The 25,530-nt window shown below is 38.7% G+C and overlaps 1 protein-coding gene and 1 long non-coding RNA gene across 3 annotated transcripts in view; both read right to left on the bottom strand.

Moving 5' to 3' along the window:
- Window positions 1-239: 239 nt before the first annotated feature.
- LOC135255041 (transcription factor PU.1-like) lies at window positions 240-12,728 on the bottom strand. 2 transcript variants are annotated; one of them, XM_064335730.1, is made up of 5 exons: window positions 12,235-12,728; window positions 11,533-11,626; window positions 9,986-10,173; window positions 3,422-3,578; window positions 240-3,033 (listed from the first exon to the last, which is right to left on the bottom strand). In XM_064335730.1, exons 1-5 carry the CDS (start codon window positions 12,274-12,276, stop codon window positions 2,681-2,683), a joined length of 834 nt encoding a protein of 277 aa, XP_064191800.1. In that variant the 5' UTR covers window positions 12,277-12,728; the 3' UTR covers window positions 240-2,680. The 2 variants fall into 2 exon arrangements, with proteins under 2 accessions (XP_064191800.1, XP_064191801.1); XM_064335731.1 differs by having other exon boundaries at window positions 240-3,000; window positions 12,235-12,724.
- LOC135255042 (uncharacterized) overlaps window positions 240-25,530 on the bottom strand; it is a 116,292-nt gene continuing 91,001 nt past the window's right edge. The window contains exon 2 of the long non-coding RNA XR_010330054.1: window positions 240-2,107. This is a non-coding gene — a long non-coding RNA (uncharacterized LOC135255042). The remainder of the gene's footprint in view (window positions 2,108-25,530) is intronic.

Genomic DNA, 25,530 nt, shown 5'->3' with positions numbered 1-25,530 from the left:
CTTGGCCAAAGTAACAACATTCAGCCCTTTGCAAATGTTAAGTCATCGGTGGGAACTCAGAGTTTAGATTTTAAGATCAGTACAAAAAAAGTTCTGCACATGCATCAAAGCAAGACTGTAATTGTTCTGATTTCAGCACGTACAAAACTGAAAGTCCCCAAACAAACTGAAAATCCCATGCTGAACAGTGTTGTAGAAATTAATGTACAGTTATACCCCAAACTAGACACACTCCAAGGTTATAAGTCACATTTTAATGTAAAGATTTTTTATTTAATAAATAATTCATGAATTACAGTCCAAGGAACATTATTACATAGGATTTATTTCATCCACAGTTTGCCTTAATACGAGCAATCATCTTAAGTAAACTGGTGCATCATTAGATAAAATAATTAGTATAGAGAGATATTATACCAAGAACATTATTCAGTTAAAACTTTAACTTATATTTTTGTCAAAATGTTCTTAAATACCTTCATTGCTACGAAAATGCACTGTCATCAACACCTTAGTGTAAAGTTGTCTATATGGCAGTGGATATAATAGGGATACAGAGCCCTACAAAATGATTCCTTCCCTTAATTCAGATGAACAAAAAAGACTGTTTAAAATAATACAAGTATTGAGGTATATTTTAATTCTAAAATATGGAAAATATAATAATTCAATAACAATTCAATAAAATGAACCAAAAGAACACTTCTCAAATGATAAATTTATTTCCCAGGACTGTATGTGTTGCAAACATTCACACCCCTGTTTTCAGTACTTTTTTCACCCTGCCTTGGCAAAAATAAGACTATTGGGTCATCTATTATAGTTCTTTATGAATTGTATCCTTGACCATTCGTCTATACAGTCAACAACTCTCTGGGTCTTATTTTGGTGGCAATGGAAGAGCAATACCATCTGGGCATAAGTGGAATTGGTAGTTGCATCTCACGCAAATGGAAGTGTCACCTATGTCAGGTTTGGTAGTTTTGTGGTCTGCTGTAAACCCATTTGTGTCAACATGGGTTGGGTGCCATAACAGGAGGCATGTCCTTACATAATGCAAGTGCATGTCAGAAATTAACAATTATTTTTATTTTTTTATTTGAAATAGTGATGCTATAGAGAAATAATATATAACAAAGAAACAAGCACTGGCATTTAAATTGAAAATTAATTTTGTTTGAGGGGTAAATAACTATGAAAATGAAAACTATGCAATCTCACCTTAGTTTTGATATCACGAGAAATAGTTCATATAGAGAAGCTTGTAAAGCCCTTGCCTTTTGGCCATGATGAAATTAACAGTTGACTGTGGTGTTTTTAAATGGAAAAAAATTGGGCTGATTGGCAATAATGAAACCAAATCCCCATCACACCAATTCAAGTTTTGCCTTTTGAAACTTTTGCAGCTGTGCATTAGTAACACTACAGCCTGGTGTCACATTATTACAGAAATTGAATTGGACACGCCTTCATTTGCATCTCATATTAGGGCTAGGACTTGACAATTGTGCATTGACTGTTAAAATATGGCCCTTTCCCTGTTTTCTATGTCTTTTCCCATAGCGATGAATGACGCATTTTAAGTATATTATCTCATTTCTTATACTTCAGTGAAGTCTTGGTTCCTTTTGACTTGAAAACTGTAGTATGTTAATGTGTACTTATTTTAGTTGGATTATTTAAAATAATTATTCAGGGTGTGAATATTTGTGACACAAATATCTAAAAAAAATAAAATAAATAATAATAATAATAATAATTATGATGATGATGATGATGATGATGATGATGATGATGATGATGATTATTATTATTATTATACTGCCTTCATTGCTCATCATTGTCAAGGGTTCAAATCATTTTGGAGGGCACTGAAAATATATGAACTCCTTAATATGTCTGTTTTCGCCAGTGCTACAGTGTGCATAAAAGAAAATTTTGTACTGATATTTTGGATAATGTATCAATAAACAAGTCCATTTCAAAACTATGAAGAAGTTGAGACAGTAGTCTTGACTCCTGTCTGTTTCATTTTCATTGAGTAATGTTTGGGGAAATTCTCTGAATCCTTCCTTTTCATTTTCACATATAACCACACTCCAAAATGCTTTTGGCAAAAAATAATACCAAATGTAGCTTAGTGAAAATTCAGTGCTGAAATTCATAGGACTACACAATTGTACCATGGACCATAATTTTTTTAACCATGTGGGGGCAGTATAAGGATGAATATCTATCTGGCTGTGGCATGCTGAACCATGAGTTTTGTGTGAGGCTGTGTCATTTATTTTCACTTCTCTTTTCAGTTCCAGCCATTTTCCATGATATATTGCTAAATCTAATTCTGAGACTATCCATGGCTCTTTAATTATTTTTCGTTTACTATAAGCTACACACACAAGGAGTACCAGACATCACAAAATTAATGCTATTTACAATATTTTAACATAAGAAAAGAAAATATTGCTTAACAAATGGTAGCACAAAAATATTTGATCAGTAACACTTTGAAATAATGCCTGCCAATTCTGCTAATGATCACTGGGGTGGTTCAATAACTAGGAATTTGCAGCCAAGGATTTAAAAGTGCTGCTATCATTTCCTTCGAAAAAAATACTTTTTCTGATGTTTCTGTCCTCTCCACAGACAGTAATGAGCCTGTGTGGACACTCCTCCTGCCCTATAAGTGAGGGTAAATCTTCCTCTCAGTGGCCACTTTCCCCAGCACTTCTCCGCTGAACTGATAGGTCAGCTTCTTCTTCACCTTCTTCACCTCACCTGTCTTGCCGTAGTTCCGCAGGGCCCGGGCCATTTTCTGGTAGGTCATCTTCTTGCGGTTGCCTTTCTGCACGCCCCAGCGGTTGGCCAGGGCTTCCTTGTGCTTGGAGGAGAACTGGAAGGTTCCCTTGTCTTTGTCCACCCACCAGATGCTGTCCTTCATGTCTCCGTTCCTCAGCAGGTCCAGCAGGAACTGGTACAGACGGATTTTCTTCTTGTTGCCTAGGCAGATAGGGGTGCTGCCTGTTATCATCACTGGAAAAACCGGAAAAAGCACATGGATGCCTAATCTCCGTAGATCTCTATAAATATAATTGATATTTGTAACACTCTAAGTTATGAATTTTGTGTGTGCTTCGTGAAGAAAATGATGCTCTAATGCCTCCCATGTAACAAATGAGTGGCCCAGTCTTTTTACACATTATGGTATCATAAATTCACTCTACTTTATCTTATTTTTGCTTTCAATATAGGCCTATTTCCCAGAATAGTTCTGCCAGCTACTGATTTATATAACAAAATTAAATGAATGATGTTCAAAATGTAGGAGAAAATAGATATATGGAAATAAATTAATAGTCTTTCAGTGGTTCTCACACTTGTAGTAAGCTGTGATATATGGGGGCAGTCAGGGTTTTCCTACCTGACTCTATACCAGAGGTACAGGGGATATGGTCCACATGCTCTTCTCCATCTGAAACCTCGAAGGGGGGGCTACGGCCCCCTGGGTCCTCTTCATCTGAGCTCCGTTGGGCTGGGGAGGGGTGTGGGTAACACAGGTTCCGAGGGAAATATGACATCTGGAAAATGTGCACATCAAAATCTAATATTTATATTCCATCCAGCCCCAATTTCCTACTGTTCTCCTTTAGCTCTCCTGTCTGCCCTCATCATGAAACACTGACATAACATCTTGTTTTTGTGATGGACTCACATACACGCATATTCTCTTAATCATTCAAGCATACCTTGGCTTTGCATGAAACAGCACCATCTGTGAATTTATAAGATTTGGTACATGTTTCTCTCAAGTAGATTTGCTCATTTGCTTGTCTTCTGGTGACTTTTTCAGATTTGCCAAACAGTAGGACAAAATAACGCTTTGTGAACATATCTTAAAATACTGAAATGTGTGACTTTGGAGACCACAAGCATGCTATGTGCTGAAAGAGGAAGTCCATTGCTATGCATGGACATGCTGTGAAAAATGAATACAAAAAACATTGTGGGTAACACTAAATTAGCAAAACCCTAACTATATATGCGAGAAATGAGAAGCAGAAATAAACTACAACTAATGCAATTCAGTTAAACAACTAGATCATGAATTCCTTCAATAAACACTCCATTGGCCATAAACATCACTCATAATAAAAAATTCTAAGCAAATAATTAATGTAATGTAATGCATGTGTAAATACTGTACATGATAACTTTTCACTTGCAAACACTTGTTATTGTGTACAGTATTTATATATGCATGCCATCATGTACTTCTTCATTTTTCAAATTACTTTTTGAGTTTCAAATACTAGCATATATGCTCTAAATCATGCAGTGCAGGAATTTCAAATAAAATATTCAAACAATAAATATAATGTTCCAAAACACTACCCATTGCTGGGCTTACATCATAACATGGACCAGTAATTTGTTCCACGTTTTTGCAATGTGAAATGAATTCTGTGTGAACCACAGACAATGTGCAAACTGTTTAGAGAAAACCTCGAGTTTTGCAATACTGGTTAGAAATGGTTGCAGTCTTTGGTGTCAAACCCAAGATGGCATGGTCAGAGCTATCACTGTATTAGAGACTTCATCGTCTATCAGCCTGGTATTTGTATAAAATAAGTATTCGCACTTTCAGAACAGAGACAGGTTTCTGCTTATTTTAATTTATTGTTGCATATGTACATATCTCATATCTCATAGAGAGTTCATAGTAATATTAAAATAGATTTCCTAAATTTTGTATTTAAATCCAGACGATTTTGGCATAGCTACGAACACCAAACAATTAATTAATCAATGAAGGCAGCTTGAATAGTTTGAATAGTCTTCAATATTTTTGTGCAACAAACAATGAAAAAGCCTTCACAAATAGAGATTACATTTAGAGATTATATTTTTCCACAGGCTCATTATGACTGTAGTTCCCTTGAAGTTATGTGAGGTTATAAATTATATCTTCAGCACTGGCTGCTTTCATTTTCCAGAATTAATGATCCAAGTGCACATGAAGGAAAAGAGCAACTCTCAACAACGTGAATTGTCGTTTGAGAGTTTTTCTCTGTAGATTTAGTTAGCCTTATGTCTCTTTCTTTCTGGTCGCCACCTGCAACCAACCTCTACTCTCTGTCTCGTGGCGATTATGTCCCAATAAGGAGCAGTTAAATTGGGTAAATGAGGTGAGTCCACAGGCCAGCGGTTGGTGATTCTGCACAATTTTGCCGTGTCCCCATATGATGCGTAGCAGCCTCTGTCCACAGTCAGGAAAAGTCTGCATTGAGCAATCCGCCTTGCACAGACACGGCCCCCTAGCCCACACACAAGCGCAGCTCTTTTGACACTTTCTGAGACCCTCCCACTGTACTTCCTGCAGTATCTGCTTTTTGATCGTCTGTTAGTAAAGGTTTTATTTTTATTGCCGCACTCTCTCTTTATATTTGTAAATGTATGACCCTCTGTGTTAGATTGTCTGGCAGGCCTTTCCATAATTTCAGACAGTAAATGGGACCAAGACAGCAGCTGATATGAATGCTAGTTTCTCTTGGAACAAGGCAAAGAAAAGGCTCTTCCAACCTCCTCTCTTTCACTTTGATAAATTTATATTTATCAATGTGCAAAGACAAAACTCACACGAGAGTGTCAGTACTGAAAACTCACTGTTTTCAAAGAAAGTGAAATTCTCAAAGTGAAGCTTTTTTGTTTGTATGAAAGTCAAGACGTTAATATATTTTATGGTGTTTCTTTACGGAATGTTAATTTTTTTAGGTAGCTTAAATTGTTGCTTTAAATGTATGCTTCATGATTTAAAAAACTGGCCACATCAACAGATTCGACTGAAAATCTTTAGAAGTACCATCATTTGGAGTTTTGCAACTACAGAAGCTGCACTCTTTATTCAATAACAGTCACATGGATATGAGTGTTGAAGTGAGAAACGAGATATGTATATGTCAGCTATAAAAGAGGTCTGACAATTAGCATCATGCTATGTGAGTTTACAAAGCAACAAGAGGAAACTAATGGAGTTCCAAAGAGGCCAAATAGTCAGTGCCCAAATTGCAGGTGCATCAGTCACAAAGCTGCAAAAATATTTAATGTGGCAAGGGGAACGCTGTTGAAAATGATGACATATGCCAAACATAAACAAACTGCACTGGTAAAGAGGAACAGTGGTTGCACGTTGAAGCTTACTGACAAGGACAGACAGGCATTTAACTGGATAGTTTCAAAACACCCCAAAACTACGGCCTCAGAAAGGCTTCAATCCGCAATGTATGTTTGTTGCCAACTAAACCATGGTGTTGGATCTGTGATGGTATAGCCAGCCACCTCTTGGCAGTCATTGGTCATTGTTCTGCATGGCATGGTCATATAACAGCAAAAAAATAAGAAGCCATTTGTGCTACATACCCTGTTCCCTCATGATGTCCACATATAAAGATGACAGCACACCCATACATAATTCTAAACAAATTCAAGAGTGGAAGAAATTACATGCCTTCCATGGCCTCCACAATCACCAGATCTGGAGCACAGTGTGTGAAATAGATTTTCCACCTCCTTCATCCCTCAAAGAACTGGAAGTTGCCCTTCCTTCCTTTCCTATCCCAATATACATAATTCAGAACTCATGAGAGCTTTCCAAGAAGAATTGAAACTGTTATGAAGGCAAAGAGTGGTCCTTTTCCATGTTAGGTAATTGGTATTGATATATATTATATATGTGAAGTGGATGGGCTACAGCAGCAGAAGACTATATCAGGTCCACTCCTGTCAGCTAAGACTAAGAAGATGAGTCTCCATTAGTCATGTGATCACTAAAACTGGATTTTTTGAGATTAGAAAAACGCTGCCTTGTATGACAAATCTTGATTTCTGCTGTGACATGCATATCGTAGGGTCAGAATTTGGTGTAGCCAAATCCATGGATCCATCCTAGTTTGTGTCAACAGTGCAGGCATATGGTGATGGTGTAATGGTGTGGTGAATGTTTTATTGGCATACATTAGGCCTGTTAATACCAATTTAGCATCATTTGAATGCCGCAGCATAGCTAAGCATTGCTGCTGACCATGTTTTCCCTTTTTGGCCATAGCATTTTCAAATGGATACTTCAAGAAGGATAATGCGCTATGTCACAAAGTATGCATCATCTCAAGCTGGTTCCACAAACATGACAGTGACTTTGGTATACAAAGATCTCAATTCAAGAGAGCACCATTGGAATGAGGTGGAAGAGGAGGTTCTCAACATGAATGCATGGTCAAAAAAGTCTACAGGAAGCTATCGAGTCAATACTGACTAAAACGCCTAAGAAATGTTTTCAGCACTTGGAAATTATTAAATCCATTCTGCGAAGAATTCAGGCAGATCTGGAGGCAAAATGGGTCCTACCCAGTACAAGATAGGCGTACCAAATAAAGTGACCATTGTATATATATTTAGACACAAATGGGTAAATACATGGGAGGAACATTTTTTTAAGTTCCATTTCACAGTGGTCTCCTGTATACTTTTATGCTGTCTGGAATAGACTGATGAGGGCCTATATTGTATCCATAGCTTTACTTTTGTATGAAGTAATCATATGAAATAAAGGTGTTCAATACAAAATAAATACACGCAACATGATACATGAAAGTTAAACTTTCAAAAATTAAACTTGCTTTTGAATAAACTGAGTTACACAATGCAGCCTGGCCTTATTTTCCCAATGCTGTCTGACTCAGTCATGAATCACAACTTACATGCTATGAATACCACAAATTATTATTATTGCGCTTCCAATATTATGCCATATGAAACTGATTTTCCATGGTCAGTGTTAGTTACAGCAATTCATATGTGCGAGGATATATCAGGTAACCAAGAGTTACCTGATATATTTAAAGTTGACGAATAGCTGTGAACAAATAACTGAAATAGATTAATTGAACTGCTTGGGCCCTACCGGTGTGCCACGGTACTCATTTGAAATTTAAAGGTTCAAATGAAATAAAAAACTTAAATGAACAAATCTCATTCACAAAAGCCAAAATATATGTAATTAAAATGCATAGTGCTTAATCAAACCCTACTGTTAGGCCTACTGTTGACACGTCACATCAACGTCAGTACATTGCTTGCTTTTGAGAGTGGTGTGCCTTGAGATTCCATACATTTGGAAAGAAAAAGGTTGGGAAATGCTGCTGGACATGGTCTTTACACTGTGTAGAATAAGATCCACGTTCTCAGTGTTGTATTGAGATAAAAACACGCATTCACATATTTTATATTGGGGATTGATGGCATGGTTTGCTACCCAAAAACTTGTCCAATTTAATAAATAATAATGCTGCTGCTTTCGAGTAATGTTGTTCTAATTGATTGGTAACCTAATTAATGTTTCAAAATCTTAAATCAATCAATCTTTATTTATTTATTTTTTTTAATCACATATTGTAATTATTTTCATATCAATCAAATTCCAAATTTGATATGAACATTGAGATAAATGACATTGTTCTCATAAAAATAAATATTATGAGTTTGTCTGAGGTCGTGCAATGCTGCTGTGTATAACCTACAGGAAACTGTTTAGATTAATAACTAACACCAAATAATATTCATCATTAATGTGAAATATTAAAATGTGAAATTATTATTTTGATATCCTAGGATCACATACTAAATGCAAAATTAATTGCAAAATTAACCTGGGAAAGCCATTATTCAGATACAGACAAGTTCATTATACAAAGTATATAATACTTGTCTTTATGATACTTTTTTATAATAATAAAAAATAATATTTAAATAATAACAAATTTTGCTAATACTTAAATAGTATTTACATGTGTGAAAAAAGATGTGACTCAAGTGCAAGGAGTATTAAATTCACTTAAAACAAACAAACAAATTCACTTAAAACAAAAAAAGATTTAGGTAATAAGCAACTTTCGTATTCTGTGGGTGGTGTGAAACCATCCGTGACCAGTGCTAGGCCTACTAGCCTGAACGTACACAGCAAACTGAGGCAGTTTGGTCTTAATCTAATTCCACATCTGAGAAATTCTGAAATTCCTGAATAAAACCTGTTTCATTAGCTGAGCAATGACAACTATATTTACGATATTTTCATTTTTGTTTGAAATTTCTCCAAATGCACCTGTTGAAATATATATGTATTATAGACTGGTGGTGTTTCAGAGAAAAATAAAAATAGGTGAAGCAACTCCAAATAATTCTGCATAAAGAATATAGTTTCAAACTGTTGCCATACATACAAGCTTAACTATGCTAATTGTAAATTAGCATAAACCTTTGAGATAAATACAAGTAAAATGTGAATTTAAATAGAATAAATAGGATTTTTTTTCATGAAAGGGCAAGATACAAAATCTATGCAAAAAGCAAACATCTAATTTAAATACATATTTATTTTTAATTAAGATTCTTATATTTAAAGGCCTAGCTAAACATAAAATACATTAGAATAAAACAAAGGAAGATGGCATGTTGTGTTTAAAACTCCATCATGCCATAGCTTTGATTTTTAATTACGAAATGTTTTTCGAATTAAACATGAAAGCCTTTGACTGCAAAACAACTTTTGAATATGATTATATCTCTTGCAATGAGGAGACTTATAGTCTAGATAAGCCATATTGAGATGTTGACCAGGTTGGGATAGATTGGAATAATTGTTAAGAAGGAAACCTTTGGAAATTATGTTAGAAATAATTCTGTAGGGGTGGGCCATCATAAATTGCAATGTAAGGTACATAGCCCAGGCATGGTTATAAGCTAAACGCGGAAAGCAAAACAAACAAAAATATCCAAGCACACCAAGAGCATAGTTTTGTTGCAAGATTAAATCCCCCTGAAGTCATGCTACTCCACATCATATCCACAGCTGTACAAATTGAACGCATGTCTGCTGCTGGGCAGGTTTGTGTGGGGAGCGCGGAGGGGGCAAAAAGAGGAATTGCAGAATTACCTGTTGGGGGATTGCCAGGTGATGTGGTCCAAGGCCAGGATCTAGAGTGGAGTGCATGGGCTCCATTTCTGTATATCGGTGCAAGTTGGTAATGTGTAGGGGTTGTACACTTTGCAACTCTGTGAAGTGGGTTGGCTGGGGGTTCTCAAATTCACCATGGTGGATGTGATGGGGGTCCCAACCATAATCTACAGTGGAGCAGAGTAATTGCAAATCTCAAAACATATTTCATGTTGACCACTAGTATTTCTTGTTATAAAATTTGGCAGCAGTGTGACTTTAACCTGACTGATATGAACGAGTTAAAACAACCTTGCCACACTGTATAGTTATTACATTGTACCACATACAGGCTAGACAGAGGTGCCAGAAGTGTTCCTATTTTTATGACAATTTTTAAAGAAGCTGCAAAGTGCTCCATCATTCACTTTCAGTAACACACCTAAGTGTTACCTTTTTCATTTGATTTAGTTGATGGATTTTTTAAAAACTTTTTTTTTAGCTTTTTAAAATGAGCTTTAAGCTAATTTTAGCATTGCTTGAGATGTAAAATACTATTTCCAAGAAGAAGAACATATTTCTTAGTTAATTTCCTATTGACAAATTATTAAAGCAGTGAAAGATAAAACAATTAGCCAATCAATCCATAAGCACGGGCATGTGGTTCACTTATATTCCACACACCACTGTCCTTACAACATAGGTTTGAAGGGTTCTCAAGGCTTACAATTAAAAACAAGTTCAGAAACAACACATATATTATTTTTAAAACATATTCCTATATCCTCCAATTTATTCACATGGATATAGTGCCATAGAGTTCAAATTAACTTTTGCATACCAATAGGGTCTAGGAACAGTTTACACATTCAAGTTAAAAAGTCAGTTAAAAACTAAAATTAAAAAATGTTCTTAAAATAGGGCCTTGGATGCCACCTGTAATTGCACATTCAGTGAATACAGAAATAAATAAAAAAAGTTATATATTATTATTATTATTACACCTACACAGTAAAATCTGCAGTGTTAATTACACTATAATATACTTAATTTGAGTCAAATAGAGATCACTTTTATTGTAGTACTGTATATTTAACACTGAACATGTACTGTAACCCTGTACTCAAAGAATCTGTAGAACAATGCCAGCAATTAATTCATTTTTTTATTTGATTTCTTCTGGGTCTCTGTTTCTTCTTAAATTATACTTCAGAACTTATCCACTTACTATTATGTTATTGGCAATCAAAATAAATCAAAATAAAATTACTTTATCTTACCAGGGCAAAATACGACTGTAATAAATGTGAAGACATCGGTCAGGATACCATATTTTCCTGAGCATTATGACAACTATATTCGTAGTAATCCTGCCACTCTACAATTCTTCTCTACAATTACAAAAACAACTCTGAAAACAGGAATTGTACATACAGTAATACTAATACTAATAATAATAATAATAATAATAATAATAATAATAATAATAATAATAATAATAATAATAATAATAATGTTTTTGTCATTTTGTCAAATCTTGAACTTACCTCCATGACTTTCTCCATCACTATTAGAGTATGGGTAATATTCTAAGGGTGGTCTATAGATGTCTGGATCATAGGCAATCATTTCTTCTAATGGCTTTAAAACAACAGAAGGGGATATTAGAGAGAAAATGACAATATGTGGCAATATACATGTTTACATTACATAATTATGAATTTATAATAACAGATTCAGCTTTTGTACTGAATACTATATCGTCATTTTCATTTTGGAAGTGACCAGTATATTCTTTGGAATTCAGAAATAGTATAGTTATACAAATACATAACTGTTTATGTTAAAAAAACACACATTTTCATCAGAAAATCTAAATAAAAAGTTTAATAGAAACATTTTTAAGTAACTGTAATTGCAAATTCAACTGAAGTATGAATTCAGGTACAGTACACAGGCAAAGAGTGCATACTATTTTGTAAAACAATTTGAATGTAGGTTCTAGGACGCAAATCTAGAGGAAATAGTTTTCCCCTTTCATTTTGTTCACCTTTAGATTTAACTCTCCTTATACAGCACTCAAATTTCACTTTCAATGCTAAATTCGTAAAAGAAAAACATTTGGTAAACAATATCCACCACATAATGAGTTGAATATTTGTTTTACATAATCCATAGCTGTCAGTAAGGCCTTCTGAAATGCATTTAAAATACAGAGCTGTGTAGGAATACATTTATTATATACTCACAGGTGGAATGAGGTACCCCTCCATCCTGTATGCATGGAGCATTAAGTCCTCTCTGCCAAATATACTGTGCTTGCAGGGCTTCTCAGTCTTTCAAAACTTTGCCAAGGCCATTGCATAACTAAGAAAATTTCCTCTACAAATGAACCTTGAGGGGTCTCCTTTGCCACGTTATCCTATTGCAGACTGCTCACCACTGGACTACCAAAACACAGAGCTCCAACATACCTTCAACAGACTACATGTGTATTAGGAACACAGTGGCAGTGGTGAAAGACGGCCTTTTAAATTTACTTCTTTTTTTTGTGCTGAAAGTTCCTGATTGTGTGTGATTTGTCAGGTGGAGATACAGTACAGCATGACTCCTCAGATCTAACAGCGACCAATCACATCAAAGCTCATTGTTCTACTTAGCCAGTCTTTTCTTGTACGTTTCCATATATTCATTGTTACTTATTCAATATATTCATTGGTACTTATTTAATAAAAATGGATTATGTCTGTCTGCGCCCTCTTACACACATTTTGAATGCCTTCGCCAAGCACCGTTTTTTATACTAAATATGGTCTATTTGGTTATGCATGACTAGCTGGTATACAAATGCATGGCTGAACCTTCCAGCTGTCTTAAAATAGTCATACTGTAGATTAATAGGTACACAGAGCAGTGGAAAAAAGTTTTTTTTTTCTTCAGTTTTCATTTGTAATGTTAAGTTCCCGTTCTTTAATTCATGTTTCAAGCATTCTTAATTGAAGTGAGTAGGAAACTTTTTGGCCCCAGTTTGCAATATATGTGAAGATTTATTATCATTCATACATAAATGCAATTTAACACTTCATTACGCACACAATAGTTCAAATAATAGACATTATAGATGGGCAGTAGGACGATAATTCTGTATTACAGAGAACTTTGTAACAAGCAATTATTTTCAGTGTGAAAATGTACTGTGATAGCTGCAGAACAAGATTATCATATTTAAAACCTAAAGTGAAGTTATGAGAAAGGTTTGTTCCCTTTTCAATCAAAGCCTGGCTTTGTGACATTAGTTTTGAGGAAGTCATTTCTGAATGGTTCAGGTGGGAAACAATCCATGCTCAGTAAATGCGTGGATAAATAGCATCAGTCTTTTCTTTATTCAGTTTAAAAGGGTTAGGTTACGGTCTGCTAAACTGGTTTAATAATGATATCAAGATATGAAAGTGTATCTATACTACATTCTTTTTCAGATATGGTAAGCAAAATGGTATTTTAAAATATTGGAAATTATATGATATAATCAAAAAGAATATATGATATGATATTATCTTAGGACAAAAACTCACACAAAAGTGACTTTGTAAATATAGGTATTTGGGGCAGGGGGTGGAGGATAAGATGTTCATTATTGTAAACAAGAAGGAGTGATGCAGGATAGTAATATATCTATACGCAAGACATCTCTTCGTTGAATTTAGTACACCCATGTCCACTAACAAATGCTGGAGAGAGAGAGAGACAGAGAGAGAGAGAGGAGGAGGACTTTTTTGAATGATGGTTAGGTGCTCAACTGGACTCCTGTTTTAGTCCTCTGTTGACAGAAGGCCACGGAGATAAGATGGTTAGCAAGATTGCAGTACTTCCTTTGAGCAATCTCTCAGCTGGCCTCCAGAGAGTAAAAATACTGAAACAGTGATGTTTAAAATAAAACACTTCAAAAGAAACATACATTACAAAGCTTCTAGTAAATAGACAACAATGAAAAATGGATACCACATTTCAATTAACACAAGAAAAAATGTAAAATAAAATTCTTCAAGTTGAAAATGGCACCACTTAAAGGCTGACAAAGTGCAAAGTGTGTTACTGCTGATAAAGGCACAGTGATCCTTTCACAATGATTCCCAATGTTTGTGTGTGTTGAACTGATAACTATGAATTCTTTCAGATGTCTCAGGTGCTTACAGGCCACCCGTTTTTGTTAGTGGGACACTATGAATAGGAGTGCTTGCTCCCTGCTGAAGTACTGTACTGTGTGGACTGTATCTGTGTGTAGAGTCCATGCAGCTCAACTGCTCAGAGAATTTGTCACAGGCAAATCCAAACTGGGAAGAAAAAGAAAAATGAACAAATTGTTAATTGTTCAGTCAAGCTCTGAATTAATTTTATTTAAACGCATGTAAGTATTTGTAGAGAACATACTTTTTTTTCAGGTATTCACAGGCTTTTCCCATGCGACTAATTCCAACCCCCAAGCAAGTGGATGCAAAATTAGATGATATATAGCAAGTCCTCACTACCTCACCTGTTGACAAACACAGGTGACATCATTTGAAATCAACAGTTAGACCAATTATGATGTTACATTACAATCACATAGCAGACACTCTTATCCACAGTGACTTAAAGAAGTGGAGAACATCAGTGATAGTCTCTGGAATACAAAAGGAGTACAATAGTGCAAGAGGTTTTAGAGAGCCCATTCTTAACAAATCAGTGTAATGCTAAGCTAACAAACTAAAAGTTTGTATTGTAGGCCTAGTATATACGTCTAGTAAGTAAATATGTCTAGACAGGTAGCCCATATTTACACAGTTATAACATTATCTTTATCTATACCTTTAACATTATCCATAAAGGGCGTCCAAATAAAGAAAGGATAGTTGGAGGAGGTCAGGGGAGCCATAGAGCAATCTGAAGATGTGGGTCTTCAGTCTCCATCAAAATATGGGCAGGGTTTCTGCTGTCCTAACCTTAGTGGGAAGCACATTTCACCACTGGGGGCCAGAACAGACAGAAGCGACCTAGAAGTGCAGGCATGTGACAGGGAGGGGCCAGATACTCAGAGGTTGCAGAATGGAGGAATCTGGTTGGTGTGTGGGGTCTGATGATCTTTAAGATGCAAGGGAGCTGCCCCTTTTTGTTGCCCAATTGAATCTGATTCAAGCTGATCTAGCGAGCCAGTTTAGGGAGATGAGTCGGGGCATGACATGACTTAGCCTGGGGAGGTTATAGAACAGACAAGATATTAAAACATTGTTTATTTTGTCATTTTAAAAAGGAAACATTTCAGTTTGCTTCGTTTTGATTGCAGGTTGTGTTATGGGGCCAGCAATGTTGTATAATGGTTAGGGAACTGGGATTATAACGGAGATGCTGAAGGTTGAATTCTCAGGTGGGGCACAGCTCTGTTGAATAGCTGAGTACAGTCGTTGACCCTGGGGGGGTGGGGGGGGGGGGGAGCGGTGGGGGATGTGCTTTGGTTGAGAAGTTTCTTTCTTTCTTTTTCTCTCTTTCCATCACTTTGGTACAGGTTAATGCTCATCTCATCTGCCCATTAAGCTTTGTTTGCAGACTCCAACCTGGTGGCCATTTTGTTCTTCAGGCTTACCAGTGAATTGTATCTTGTGGTGGTTATCTGTGAGGTTATGCAGTTGTAGTCTTCTCTTTATGGTAGTCTTTGACCCATCTATGCCTACATCTTGGAGATTGTTCTTGATCTTGCGCTGAGCTCACCAGTATGTTCTTGCACTATATATATATATGTATATATACACACACACACACACACACAATAAAAAATCACAAAAAGAAATATAAAACGTCATTGAAGTTTTGACTGAATATGTTCTTTGCACTGCCCTGTTTGACTAAAGACACACCCTGGTCCCCAGAGCAGCTTGTGTTGCCATTTTTAACATGTGCTTTGCTCATTCAGCCTCCTGTGACAGTACCAGCGAGGTACCACAAACAGGTGTCAATGCAAGTTAATGAAACCACAAGCCCGCACAGTAAAATAGTTCTCTGCTTACAGTGGTGAGACCCTTTTATTGTCAGCCAGTTTACCATGTTAGCTGAATTAAATTGTCATTTTTTTCTCGACAGTAGAATTCTTGTACTGAAATATTTCTCAAATAATTTTAAATTAAGCATTCGCTTCAGAAGAAAAAAGAATTTTAAAAAATGGTGCAATTTAAAAAATAAATTTTTTACCCCTAATTAGAATAACATTGCAAAAAAAGTAAATGTAGTTGGGCACCATTAGTGTGACTTTGTGGAGGTAAAGAAGTGCTAAGATATTAGGAGATAGACAAAAGCCAAACTTGCCACAAATAAAACTTCTGCGCAAGCTACCAGCGGAAGAAGATCCATTTTCTCCCTTGTAACGAGTGCAGGGGACCCTGACAGAGACGCAGGTGACAGGTGTGGATGGGATGGTTACCTTTGACACCTGTGAAGGTGCAATATAAACAGATGAGAAACCACACACACCTCACACCCACACCATTGTCCTGACAATTAGGCACAAACTTGTTCAATGGTGCTGAGACATGCATAAGTATCAGCAAACTGAGAAGGGCGTGAAACTTTTGTTTTTTGTTTGAGTAGTACATGAGTGGAGCTGGTGCAGGCATCTCCAGAACCTACCGCTTGACCAGCACCGCTATAGCCAGACACTTCAGCAGCCGCCTGTCCTAGACAGCCTCCCCAGCCCTGCCATTCAGAGATAGAGCAGCAGCCACCACAGGAGATGCATACTCAAAATGAACTGCTGAAAATGCAGAATGAAATTTTTAGAAGTTTTTTTTTGGCAGTTGTTAATGAACTGTCAAACATGGCAACAACAGTAGCAGTCTTCATGACAGCGAGATCCTCACAATGCTTATCCACCCTGTCAGAAAGTCACAAGACAGAAATGCGTCCCTACATGGTGAAGCAAAGGTCCCATAGTATCACTGAATCATTTTATTTACAATTGTAATGGGGCTGATGACTGTATTAGCATAATTGTTTTGGATTTTTTCCTCATTAGCCTAAATTGTGTTCATGCCTGTATGCAAAATGAACCGTCAATGTACAGTCAAGTTTGTCATACATTTTAAATTCCAGGTACCTTGTATTCAATGATGTATCCTGCATTCTCCTCTAGCAAAGCTGCAGTAGCCTATAGAAGACATGAGATTTTAATCCAAGCAGGCCAAAGACAGTGTTGTACTAATTGGAAATAAATAGAAACCTGAGCCATGATGCATGGGAATAAGGAAAGGCCCAACTGGATTAACAACTGAAAAACCTAAAGCATTAACAAATATTCAGAAATGCTCTTGTATTTGTATTGAACACCAAACTTACTGGTTATAATGATACCAATTCTTGTCAGTCTACCATCCGTGTACTGCTGTAGGTTTGCTGCTTGTCTTCATCGGGTCCATGTGGTCCTCCATGCCCATCACCACTCTCTCAAACTCTCACTCTCACAAATCTACTGTGTATTGCACTGTTGTGCAGAATGCACAATTGCAGTGTGCAGAACCAGGGTATTTGGCCACAACATTATTGATAAGGCACTTTGCATTACATAGTCCAAAATATTCATAGAGTACTGAAACAAACGTGAGCTCAAGAAGTGAAGGGTGGCAAGGAGTTTGGGAGGGGCCGGAATGGCATGGCTTTGATCTCCTCCATCAAATGAAGTATGGCATGACTCTATAGCAGGTATCTTATTTTCTCTTCCAAGATTTGAAAAAGACTAACTCTTAAGAAAGTAAGAACATTCTCTCTCTCCATATGCACCTTTACCGGTGCATCCAGCGAGCCACCACAGCAGCCATCAGGAATGGCTACCCATGGTGCCGTCAGTCCAGCTGTCACATGAAGATACAAGCTCCTGGCACTAATTTGACTGTAAATGTCCTTGTCTCTTTTACTCTATCTTTATAGTTTTCAGGACATGTTAAATGCACCCTCTGTAAGTTGCCTGCCAAATACAATGATTGTCAGCTAATGACAATGCTGAGACTCAAATGTGTGACTGTAGGGTTCAGGTCATGGCACATGCTTTTATCGATGGCCTTTCTGGAGCTGTGACTTAAGGCATTGTGTAATTTGGGTAATTTGTTCATGAGATTACAGAGAGCCAGAGAGAAGATTTTACAAACTGCTGTTCACCTCTGAAATGTACATATTCATTAGGGCAAGCTACCCAGACAATGTTCATTTTTGTAAAGGAGGAAGAGACTGCGTCTGTGTCTGATAGAGTGAAGGTGTCTTGAAATACAGTGAGATTTTCAAATCTGTATACAGCCTGCCCAAATCTTGTATTAGCCAGGCTCATACAAAAGCATGTATGACGTGTACCATCAATTGCTGAAATGAGTTGCATACCATAGAATACAATATAAACAGGAAAAAGACCACAGTCACTAATTCTGAAGTTGATCCACTCTGTTAATAGCAAAAACTGACTGTGATCCTACAACAGTATCCCCTTAAACAATAGGTTACAGATAAAAACCAACATAATTTTTGAAATCCTCATACACACATTAGCATATACAAAATAAGTATAATGATATATTGAAAAATGGGAGTACATTAGACCAAAATTCACAGATATAATTGGTCAGATGAACTGACAATGAGAAAGGTTCAATATAGTTTGATAAATATTCATGATGTCTGGACTCTCATGATGTCTGCAAATCCATGTTTAAATTGACTGATGGAAGGGATTAATAAAGATTTAATATTGTTCATGAGGCTTTCAACATAGCTTGGAGTGTCGTGACAGGGCAGTAGCCAAGAAGATAAGCATCAGGCCTTTGACTCGCATGGCTGTCAGTTCAAATCCCAAGCTGCCATCACCTGGATATAACAGTTTGCTACCAAGAAGCTGTCTGATTTTTACGACCCCACACATGTAAATTCAATTGTTATGTTTCCACTGGTGGAAAAAAGCAGGTTTTTGATGTTCTTCATTTAGATACATGTCAAGAGGTTATGACCTAACACAAAATTAACCATAACTTGCAAACTCCCTTTCCAGTCTTGACAAAAGTTTGCTAATTAGTCCATCTATCTTCTCAGTGTTCCATACGGTTTTCTCTGTCTATTTTTGCTTGGAAACCTGTGATTGCTGCCTGAGGCTATATTTTATCTTATTTTTTTCCACAGAACTGCCAGTACCAGCTGTTTGAGCTCAGCCTCTAAATTAAGACCAGTTTCATGCCGCAAAAACAGGGTAATCTTCAGCTGCAGAAATAAAGAGAAAGCCAGAGACATTTAGAAGTTAGAGAACAGGATTTTTACATCTGATCTTGAGGAAATACTCTTCTAGCTTCCATTTATTAATCAACACAATGTTGGGGACAAAAGGTTTTATTAAAATACCACCTACACAAAAATACTTTTAGAATACAAGTTTATGCATGGCTTGCCAAACGATATCAAGAGTACAAATAACTTGAATTATTTTAAATGTAAAGTTAAGAAATGTTGTGTGATGCATTGTTAATGTTTGTTTTTGATACCAAATAAAATCAATCAATCAATCATGAAAAGAGGTACTTTTGTTTTCTCCCTCACTAGGCTTGTAAAATGGAATAGTCCATTTTGAGGTTCATGGGGGAAAGGGGTTCATGTTGATTAGTGAGCAGCATTTTCCAATTCATTCATTCAGTAGGTGAGAGTATAAGCTTTCTAACGATGTATATCATGTCTAATTTTGCTTTTGGAATAGCGTTTTATAAGTCAGCGTAACTGAAATTCTTCTTATCATTGCATTCACTTGCGCATCCACTCCGTGGTAGCAGAAAAAGACACTGCACCTAACGCAATGTGGTCAAAGATTTTTTTTTTTTTTGTAATTTCTTGGAAAATACTATTATTATTGAGGACTTCTGGGCATAGCTAAGCCATGTGTTTGCTGATAAACCTAGCTGACATTGTTTTCTGGAGCAAAACAGAAGCGAATAGAACAGATCATTGATTTACTGTCTCTGTCTCCATCTATTGGACATAGACACGATTTCATCATTGCTATGTAAGTATTACTGCTCAAAATATTTCGGTTATATACGTTATTTTTTAAATTGAGTGTCTTTAAATAGGTTAGTGGTATTATATAATGTGGATATTTCACACTGTAATGTAAGCATTAGTGTAACTCTTGTGAAGCATGCAACAGTGATGACTTGAGAGTTGGAACATTGCCAAAACGTGGTGGACGGTTGAAAATTGTTTTCATGTCGTCCCATCCCCATACAAGAAAACATACAAGAGTACAGAATATAGAAATACATACAATAGTTAATTATTACACATTTAGATACTGTACTGCATTATGTGACAATATCTCTGCATTACTTTTTTAATCTGATAGCTATGTATCAGCTTAAACCTTCATAAGGGACTCATTTATATGCTTTATAATGGACAAAAAGCATTTAATTTATTTTTGAGGTTTTGGATGTGGTTTCTGGACCCCTACATATTTTAGACCACTGTACTTATGGAAAGCTTGTAATTCCCACTTGAAAATGATGCAACAGTGAGTTTCTTGAATCAAAACAGTCGATTTGTAGTGAAATATGTGAATATGTCGTGATTTACAGCAATGCATAATTTAGACATGTTGGATAGATTTGGAGATGCTGGGTACAGTGCTTAGTTTTTGCTTCATACATCTATAGTAGTTCTACATATCCACCCTTAGATTTTATGAACTTGTGGTCAAGAGGTCAAGAGGTTTTTGATCCAGCACATGTATAGTTTAACCTGCTGTATATATGCAGTATTTCATTGCAAACTAAAACAGTGCAAATTCATTTTTGATTTTTTGTCTAGACAATTGCATTTGTGGCACTTTATTTCTTCAAAAATGATGAATATAAACTAATCTGTGTTAGTATTATAAATTGTACAAATGTCTTGCTTCATTTAAGCCATTTTTCACGTCGCTGTGGTGTTCACATCTGGAGTTATAAAGCTTTAAATAGGGTACCCCCTAAATGCGCAAGGATTGGCAAGATTTGGCTTGTGCGCTAAGGGGTTAAGAGGACACAGAACCAACCACGAACACAGTTCAGTAAACCGTCCACCGAGCACCTATACCTCTACCGTACTGGCTTTGTGTTAACAGGATTTTACACAGAAGCGCAGATGGCTGTTCTGTCAGTGCTTATAAAGGCACCTCCCCAGGTGAAAATAATTGGGAAATCAGACACCTGGAACAAATTAAGAAATTCTCAAAGGCCAGGTGCCTTCTAGTGGCAGCACAAGGCCACTACACCCCAGAACCATTACATTACATTACAGGCATTTGGCAGGCGCTCTTATCCAGAGCGACGTACAACAAAGTGTATAACCATAACCAGGAACAAGTATGACGAAACCCCTAGAGAGAAGTACCGGTCCAAGTACAGGGAACAACCGCATAGTTCAACTTGGACCCTGATGGTTAAACTGATTAACACTAACAACGAGAACGGCAACAACGCAATCTATGGAAAAATAAAAATAAATAAAAATACAAGTAGTCGTTAAGACAGGCGCATCAACTAAGTCACCTATGAAACAGCTGCCTAGTTACAACCCTAAGTTTTAGTCATTTACAGGGGGGAAGGGAGGGATGGGGAGAGGTGCAGCCTGAAGAGGTGGGTCTTCAGTCGTCGTTTGAAATGGGTCACAGTCTCAGCTGTTCTGACCTCCACAGGGAGGTCATTCCACCATCGTGGGGCCAGAACAGACAGGAGACGTGTTCTGGAAGTGCAGGTGCGAAGAGGGGGAGGTGCTAGGCGTCCTGAGGTAGCAGAACGGAGGGATCTGGCTGGCATGTAGGGTTTGAATATCTTGTGAAGGTATGCTGGGGCTGATCCCTTGACTGCCTGGTATGCTAGGACCAATGTTTTGAATTTGATGCGAGCTATAACAGGCAGCCAGTGGAGGGTAGTGAGCAGGGGAGTTACGTGGGAGTGTCTGGGGAGGTTGAAGACCAGACGAGCCGCAGCATTCTGAATGAGCTGCAGGGGTCTGGTGGCAGATGCCGGTAGTCCAGCCAGAAGAGAGTTGCAGTAGTCCAGGCGGATGTTGTATAGGAAAAATCTGCATGCCCGGGTTACTGCTGCAATGTTGTTGGAGAGGGACAGCCTGTTGTCCATCATCACTCCGAGATTCTTGGCGCAGGGTGATGATGTCACTACGGTGTCCCCTAAGGAAATGGAAAAGTCGAGGAGGGGAGAGGATAGAGCAGGAATAAAGATTAGCTCCATCTTTCCCGGGTTGAGCTTCAGGTGGTGATTGTCCATCCAGCTCTGTATGTCCCTCAGGCAAGCGGAGATGCGGGCAGGGACCTGTGTGTCCGATGGGGAGAAGGAGAGAAAGAGTTGCATGTCGTCGGCATAGGAATGATAGGACAAGCCATGGGCAGATATTACAGGGTCAAGGGATCTGGTGTACATGGAGAAGAGAAGGGGACCAAGGACTGAGCCCTGGGGAACTCCGGTGGTGAGGGGACGGGGTGGTGATACCTTACCCGCCCAGGCAACCTGGAAGGAGCGGTCAGAGAGGTAGGACTCAATCCAGTCAAGGACTGTGCCGCGGATCCCTGTTGCTGCCAGGGAGGACAGGAGGGTAGAGTGGTCCACAGTGTCAAATGCAGCGGAGAGGTCTAGAAGAATCAGGACAGAGGAGAGGGAGGCTGCTCGTGCGGCATGGAGTGACTCACTGACCGAGAGGAGTGCAGTCTCAGTCGAGTGGCCAGGCCTGAAGCCAGACTGGTGGGGATCAAGCAGGTTGTTCTCAGAGAAGAAAGCAGAGAGCTGGTTAGATGCAGCACGTTCAAGTGTTTTGGATAGGAAAGGGAGGAGAGATACCGGGCGGTAGTTCTGAATGACTGAAGGATCTAGTGTGGGTTTCTTCAGCAGCGGGGTGATGTGGGCCTTCTTGAAGGATGAGGGGAAACATCCAGAAGATAGGGATGAGTTCACGAGGGAGGCGACAAAAGGGAGGATGTCTGGTGTGATTGCTTGAAGGAGAGATGAGGGGATAGGGTCGAGGGCGCAGGTGGTAGGGCGGTGGGTGAGCAGAAGCTGGGAGACTTCAGTGTCTGAGAGGAGAGAAAATGTGGAGAAACAGGAGGCGGAGGACGCAGAGGGGGCAAAGGAGCTGCGGATGTCTGCAATCCTTTCGTCAAAGAATGCTGCAAAGTCATCTGCAGTGAAGGAAGACTGGGGTGGAGGAGGTGGCACGCTGAGGAGAGAAGAGAAAATAGAGAAAAGTTGACGAGGGTTAGAAATGGAGTTATGAATTTTGGTTTGGTAGAATTTTGCCTTAGCGGCAGTGACAGAAGAAGAGAACTCTGTCAGGAGAGACTGATAGGCTGAGAGGTCAGATGGACCTGGATTTGGCCCACTTCCTCTCAGCAGCACGGAGGGTGGCCCGGGAGGTGCGTAGGATGTCAGACATCCATGGACTGGGAGGGGATGAACGTGCTGGCCTAGGGACGAACGGGCATAGGGAGTCGAGTGCTGAGGAGAGAGATGACGTCAGGGTGGAGGATGCAGAGTTAGTGGGGAGCTTGGGAAATGATTGAAGAGGGGGGAGGGAAGCAGTCACTCTGGGAGCAAGAGAAGAGGGTGATAGGGAGCGGAGGTTACGGCGGACAGTGACAGTGGGGATGGGAGGGGGAGAGGGAGGGTGTGGAGAGAGGGGGAGGGAGAAGGAGATGAAATGATGGTCAGACGTATGCAGGGGGGTAACCGTAAGATTGGAGCTGGAGCAGGTCCTCAGGAAGATCAGGTCTAGGAGGTTGCCTGCCTTGTGGGTTGGAGGAGAGTGTTGTAGGGAGAGGTCAAAGGAGTGAAGTAGTGGTAGGAAGGCAGCAGACTGGGAGGCCTCTAGGTGGATGTTAAAATCTCCCAGGAGGATCAGCGGGGTGCCGTCCTCAGGGAAGGAGCTGAGAAGGGTGTCTAGCTCATCCAGGAAGCTTCCCAGGGGCCCCGGGGGGCGATAAATAACAATAATATAAAGGTTAGCAGGGTAGGTGATAGAGACAGGATGGAATTCAAAAGTGGATATGGACAGGTCAGGGAGGGGGAGAACAGAGAATTTCCAGGTGGGGGATCAGTAGACCAGTACCACCACCATGGCCAGATCGCCGGGGGGTGTGGGAGAAGGAGTAGGAGAATGAGAGGGCAGCAGGAGTGGCAGAGTTGTCTGGTGTGATCCAGGTCTCTGTGAGGGCAAGGAACTGCAGGGATTGGAGGGAGGCATAGGCGGAAATGAAGTCTGCCTTGCGCGTAGCAGACTGGCAGTTCCATAGTCCCCCTGTGACCGTGAAGTTCTCACAGGGGGTCAGCGGGGGGTAGCAGAGGTTAGAGGGGTTCCATTGTCGAGGGGGACCACGTCGCTGGAAGCGCCTTCTGAGGGGGAGAGCACAGACTGGAATGGGGAACTGGCTCATAAACTAGCAGGGAGCGACGCAAGCGTCGCTCCGAGTGTACCTAATTAGCAGCTGAAAAGCTGAGTCGAATAACGCACTGATTACAGAGGTTAACAGTTTGTGATAGTGCAATAATCGCAATCTATCAATTCTAAGAATCAAAGTGAAGCCCAACAACCTAAAAAGAAAGACACCTAACGCAACCTAAAAACAAAGACACCTAACGCAACCTAAAAACAAAGACCAGTTTCCACACAGGGAAAAAAAATCTAACGCGGTATGTAATTAGTGAATGAACGCAGATACTTATCCACTCTAGCAGGACGGATTTCGGCAGTTCTACGCACCTGGACGAATTATACACTTACAGAACCATGACATTAGTGGCATCTAGCGGAACGGACTTGGCAGAAATGGAATATAATATTCATAAGTATGTTTTAATTAGTGTATATTCCCATGAAAATAAGAATCGTTGTGTTTTCGTTACCTTAGAATGAGCCCTTTTTATATCTACATAGGGAGTGGGTCCTCTTCTACAGAGGCCGCCATGTTGCACCGCCATGTTTCTACAGTAGCCCAGAATGGACAAACAACTCTAGAGAGGGCCTTTTGTGTTTTTTTCTCTCGCATTTTTAATGCACCGAATTGCACCAGTTGGAAGACGAAGAAGAAGAAAGAAGAGACTGAGTGGTCATATATTATCTTGGATAATCCGTTTGTGAAATACACACGCATTTGTGATGCCTGGGTATCTTCCAAAATAGCTGTGCGTAATACCACACATGTTGTTTACGGCGTTGTCGCCCTTTTTAGTACAGTCTGGCATGATTGACAATCCATTTATTCAGTAGGTGAGAGTATAAGCTTTCTAACGATGTATCATGTCTAATTTTGTTTTAGAATAGCGTTTTATAGGTCAGCGTAATCGAAAGTTTTGTTATCATCGCATTCGCTTAAGCATTCACTCTGTGGCAGCAGTAAAAGACGTTTGTCAACATTGTCAACGTTTTTTCACAATTTCTTGGAAAATACTATTATTATTGAGGACTTCTGGGCATAGCTAAGCCATATGTTTGCTGATAGACCTAGCTGACAT

The sequence above is a fragment of the Anguilla rostrata genome, chromosome 5 (genome assembly GCF_018555375.3).
Source record: "Anguilla rostrata isolate EN2019 chromosome 5, ASM1855537v3, whole genome shotgun sequence".
NCBI lineage: Eukaryota > Metazoa > Chordata > Actinopteri > Anguilliformes > Anguillidae > Anguilla > Anguilla rostrata.
Note: the sequence above shows the minus strand (reverse complement) of the source record. Positions and strands in the feature narration are given on the sequence as shown.

What these genes read in the sequence shown, in the direction of transcription:
- LOC135255041 (XM_064335730.1), bottom strand. Translation starts at nt 12,276, where the DNA reads ATGCTCCATGCATACAGGATGGAGGGGTACCTCATTCCACCT. An exon ending in AGGGGTACCTCATTCCACCT is followed by an intron (nt 11,627 to 12,234) that starts GTGAGTATATAA and finishes GTTGTTTTAAAG; the next exon opens with CCATTAGAAGAAATGATTGC. An exon ending in TGATGGAGAAAGTCATGGAG is followed by an intron (nt 10,174 to 11,532) that starts GTAAGTTCAAGA and finishes GCTCCACTGTAG; the next exon opens with ATTATGGTTGGGACCCCCAT.